We start from the raw sequence: 4,613 nt of genomic DNA on the forward strand, positions 1-4,613 counted from the left end.
ATCTGATTGCGAGCGGAAGCTACGAGCTGGAATGCATGGGCATTCCAGTCTGCTCGACTTCGTCGCTCACCGAACGTCTTTTCTCCGGAAGGTTGCTCTCCCGGCTGTTCGACGAAGAACGGAGGTCCGGCAGGAGATCCGGATTCGCATCCGGTCTTTTGATCGCCGTGGATCCCACGCCGTCGGACGTGTCCGGCATAGGTCTGGTCACGGGGGCGATTACGTCCGACGGCAATCTCAGACAGGTGAGTCTCACTGGCGGTATCTTGCAAGCTCTGCTTCTCTTCTCCGTTATCCTTCTCAGCGCGTACGTCGCGTGGTTTCGCGGACCTCGGCAGATCGCGGTGCCCCGTTCGCCGGCGTCGGCGTTCGACACCCGCGTCTGAAAGACGGACACGGCCACGGCCATCGGCGAACCTCCGATCGAGTTCCACAGCGGCTGATCGTAGCTGTTGGTAAGCAGCTGGTTCGCGAGGTTCTTCGCGCTATCTATTATCCAGTGTCTTTCCTCCGGTTCCAAATTCCTGTACTCGGTTTCCACGCCGGGCACGTACACGAGGTTGGCAAGCTCAAACGACATGAGCATCGTATTTTCCAGGTTGGCGATCTCCTCGAGCCGACCGATCTTTTGCGAGGTGGCAGCCCCGACGGCGGTCAGGGCGTGAATCAGAACCGATCTGCTCGCTCTGAATTCCGTCATGTCCTCCACGGTTGCGTTCGCGTCCATAACGTTTTCTCTGCCGCAGGTTCTCGTAACCAGCTCGCCGTGCGACAAACCCGATGCGTTTATCTCGGCCGTTATCGCCTTGGCGTCGGTCTCCCTCTTCCATCGGACGAAGAGGTCTTTGCGTTATCGCAAGAAATCCAGGTCGCACTCCACAGGATGGAAAGCTCTCCTCAACATGTTTTAACGCGAATTAGTTAGAAACCAGAGAAGTTGCTCAGTTTTTATTAACACCGTTTTCTTGTCTCTTTCGCAGATTCTAGCTCTGAAGCACGTGGTCGCCACAGTCGACCGTATGGATTCCTTGTTGGACGTGCACGCAGACCTCGTCGTCGACACCGTGAACGAAGTCCTGTCCACGTACCGAACGCTGATCAGCTGGCCCGTTCGCGTGTACGTCGAACGGAACACTTCGCACGCCCACACTGCGATGATGGCAAAGCAGGTGACGGATCGGTTCGCCGGCACGTCCGTCGACGTCTCGTTCGAGAAGGAGACGAGACAGGACGGCGCCAGATGCGTCGGACTGTGGACGAGGGACAAGGGCAATCTAGTGCACCTCTCTCAGATGCTGCTGGAAAACGATCGGGTCGCGTTCTCCGAAGATATCGACGTCGCCTCGATGGAGACTTTGCACGATCAGCTACGAAACTTCAGACGACTCGTGCGGTCCGACGGAAAGATAACGGCTGTCTCCACAGGAAAATCTGTCGGAGTGCGTGACGACCTCGCCATGACGTTCATCCTCTGGTTGGCTTGGACTTGTTTCTTTCGATCTTGATTATTATGTTTAAAACTAATAAAATGTTAGAATAGAATATGTGATTTCTCAAGTGTGCTTTCTTATATTTTCGTAACTGTCGTACACCGCTTCCTAGTCGAACGTAGGCACACGCAACACGTCGTGATACGACATGCGCACATCTCGCACGCAATCAGGTGACTGCACGGCTGGGCTAGGATGCTGGCAGGAGCGTCGAAACAAATCGTGCAAGGAAAGAGTGGTGGCAGAACGAAGTATTCGCACTCGCTTTCCTTGCGGTCTTGCAAAAAATATTTGCAAAAGGCCAGGATTCTCTTTCCAGCCATCATCTACTCTCTCGACATAATATTAATAGTAATTAAAAGAGACGATTAACATTTTTTTATTGTTTTTAAAATCTTTATTTATAAAAAAACAATCGATAATAACTGTTCAACCTATCCCGGACATCGATAACGAACCTTCCCATATCAACTCCTCTATTTGCTCATCCAATCCGGACAACGTGGTAGCAAGTCGCTCCGTCTCGGCTCTCGTCATAGCGAGTTCCTGTCTGATGATTCGATTAAAATGTAATTTTGGTAATCGATCGGCTTTTATGAGTTAGGCGCTTGGTCGTCGTCGTCGTCGCGTAAGAACAAGTGCGATAAGATTCCTGTGAAGAACGCGATCGAACAGGCGACGTTGAAAAGAGTTCAAAAAAGTCCAGAGTCTCCCCGCACACTCACCGGACGTCGGCGTCGACAACTTGTTCACGATGACGTACAGCTGTATCTTTCCGCCCGAATCCGTCGATGGAGCAATGATCGTCTTGAGAAAGTTGTCGCCGTGCGTCCGTCTGAGCTGGCGGTGCAGGTTTTTCAACGAACACGATCCGTCCAGCGTTGTCTTGAAGGTTTGTACGGACGGAGTTTCGAATGTGCACTCTTGGACGTCGTCGCGAACGCGATCTTCTTCGTCGTCTTGCAGTTCGTCGCTGGGCACTCCGGACTTGTCGGATATCACGTTGAAGGAGATCTTCTTGTTTGCGGATTTCGGTTTGTGGACGTGTACGTCCATTCCCGTAGTCGCGGCGAGTCCCTCCAGTTTCGTGAGATCGATTTCGGTCCTGCCGTCCGTGACCAACGTTCCTCTGAACATGTCGTCGTCTATCATGACCGGTTCGACTCTCCGACAGTGCAAACCCGGAGGTAACGAAGCGACGAACGATCTCCACGCGTCCATCAAGAATCTTTAGCTACCCTGATAGGTAACTCGTATCCGAATCTCCGGATATCACGTTCGTTCCGATAGATTTGCCGGCCGGCAACACGACGAGGTCGCCCGTGGCCAATAACGCACGACGCGGCGCGTACGTCTTGCCCTTGTGTTGGAAAACTATGGATAGTAGTGTGAAAAGTATCACCGCGGACAGCGAAACGTTCATCTCGGACGTGCACACGTTAAGCGAACGCGACGCTAATGTTCCTCGACTCGAGGGAGTACGTTCGCCACGTTGCGAACAGGCGCGACGCTTGCATGCGTAGGTTGAACAAGGAATTTAAGAATGCCGAACTCTATCTCCTGGACGAGGAGCAATGTCGACGTGTCAGGAAGACTTTCGACGAACTACCGATGTGCAAGTGCATCCTGACGAGATTGAGCAAGGCGATATCAGTGCGAGCCATGTTCGAGCACGGTATGCGCTCGAACGTGGGCACCGTCGTGCACGGAGAGTCGACGGTGGAGATGCCCTGGCCGTCGGAGGACTTGGTCACCGCGTTCTGCGAACGATACGATGCGCACCTCGACCGGTTTGTTCGCGACGTCATCAGATCGGTGTGGATATGCGGGTTCGTCGCGACTACGTGTCACGACGGAATCCCGGTCGCGGTGGACTTGGACGAATGTCTGGTGTTCAGAAATCGGGAAGGCGTCCTCCACGTCAGGTCCGTCATGACCGAGGAAGCGCTCGCCGTCACGACCGTACATAGTCCGAGCGTCGACGGTCGACTTCGAAGCGCCGTGTCCTACCTGGCCGTCTGTCACGAGAACGTCAGGGCGCTTACCGACTACAACCTGGCCGCAGTCCGAAACTCTGCCGTGAACTTCATCGTGACCGGTCCCAGGGACGAGCGAAAGACTCCGGACGCCGACTACGAAGAGGACGAAGATCGCGTGACGGGTGCGGCTGTCAAAAATCTCGTCCACGCGAGAACGATCGGAGTTCCGCGAGCGGCTTTCCTACTGAGCGACGCGCGAAAGGCCGCCGCCGTGGACAAGGAACAGAAGCTTCTCGCCGACCTTGCGCGGTGCAGACGGGAGAAGGAGAATCTGAGGAGCAGCTTGGCATCTCGGAGGCACGAAGGGATGCACGGTCTTCCCGACGTCGCCACGGAGGACGTGGGAGACGAGAGGAGCATGCTGGCGTGCGAGTTTAACGCGAAGTCTTAATTCGGAGTCGAACAGGCGACCCACGCGCTCGACGTACTCGTCAGGAACGTCCTGCTCGGTTCCGTCCCCGCCGACGTCGCAAAGACCCATTCGGCGACTTCCTCAACCGCGATATCGGCCAAGACTCTACACCAAGTAGTGGACGCGTGTTCGAAATCCTGGCAGGAATTCCTGACGACCGTGGTACTCGCGCAGTGGACGAAGGAGACCGGCATACCGTTGAAACCCTGGGTCAAGAGAGGAATTCAAGATCTGGAGACGATGATGCCGCTGCTGTCTTGCATGACGTTCGCGTGCGGCAGGCGCCTTCTCGCCGAGATGCTGGACGTTCCAGAGTACGTTTTCTGTCGCGAGAAAGACTTTGTGCAAAATTGATAAAATAAAATATGTTCCAAAAAAGAAATCACGAAATCTCTTGTATTTTTCTATTTTTTGTATTTTGACGAGGCCGGTGTAGATTCGACTTTTCTAGAATTTTAAAGAGTCTGGACTTAGAAATAAATTCGACTTTTCTGGAATTAGAAAAAATATTCGAAGAGTCTGGACTTAGAACAAATTTCGACTTTTTTGGACTTTTGAAGAGTCTGTACCTGACTTGCAGGAGGACGTCGCCAACACATCGAAGGTGCGAATCGAAGACGTCGTGGACGCATCCGCGATCCTCAGACGGACTTCGAGTGCACGGACGCCTCC

The 4,613-nt window shown here is 53.7% G+C and overlaps 1 protein-coding gene across 1 annotated transcript in view; it reads right to left on the bottom strand.

Moving 5' to 3' along the window:
* LOC117120443 (myosin-2 heavy chain-like) overlaps positions 1-727 on the bottom strand; it is a 6,810-nt gene extending 6,083 nt beyond the window's left edge. Inside the window, exon 1 of the mRNA XM_033265468.1 lies at positions 71-727. Coding sequence (XP_033121359.1) covers positions 71-727 — 657 coding nt within the window. The remainder of the gene's footprint in view (positions 1-70) is intronic.
* Positions 728-4,613: the final 3,886 nt, after the last annotated feature.

The sequence above is a fragment of the Anneissia japonica genome, unplaced genomic scaffold (genome assembly GCF_011630105.1).
Source record: "Anneissia japonica isolate Jap-2015-1 unplaced genomic scaffold, ASM1163010v1 scaffold288254_len121080_cov147, whole genome shotgun sequence".
Lineage (NCBI taxonomy): Eukaryota > Metazoa > Echinodermata > Crinoidea > Comatulida > Comatulidae > Anneissia > Anneissia japonica.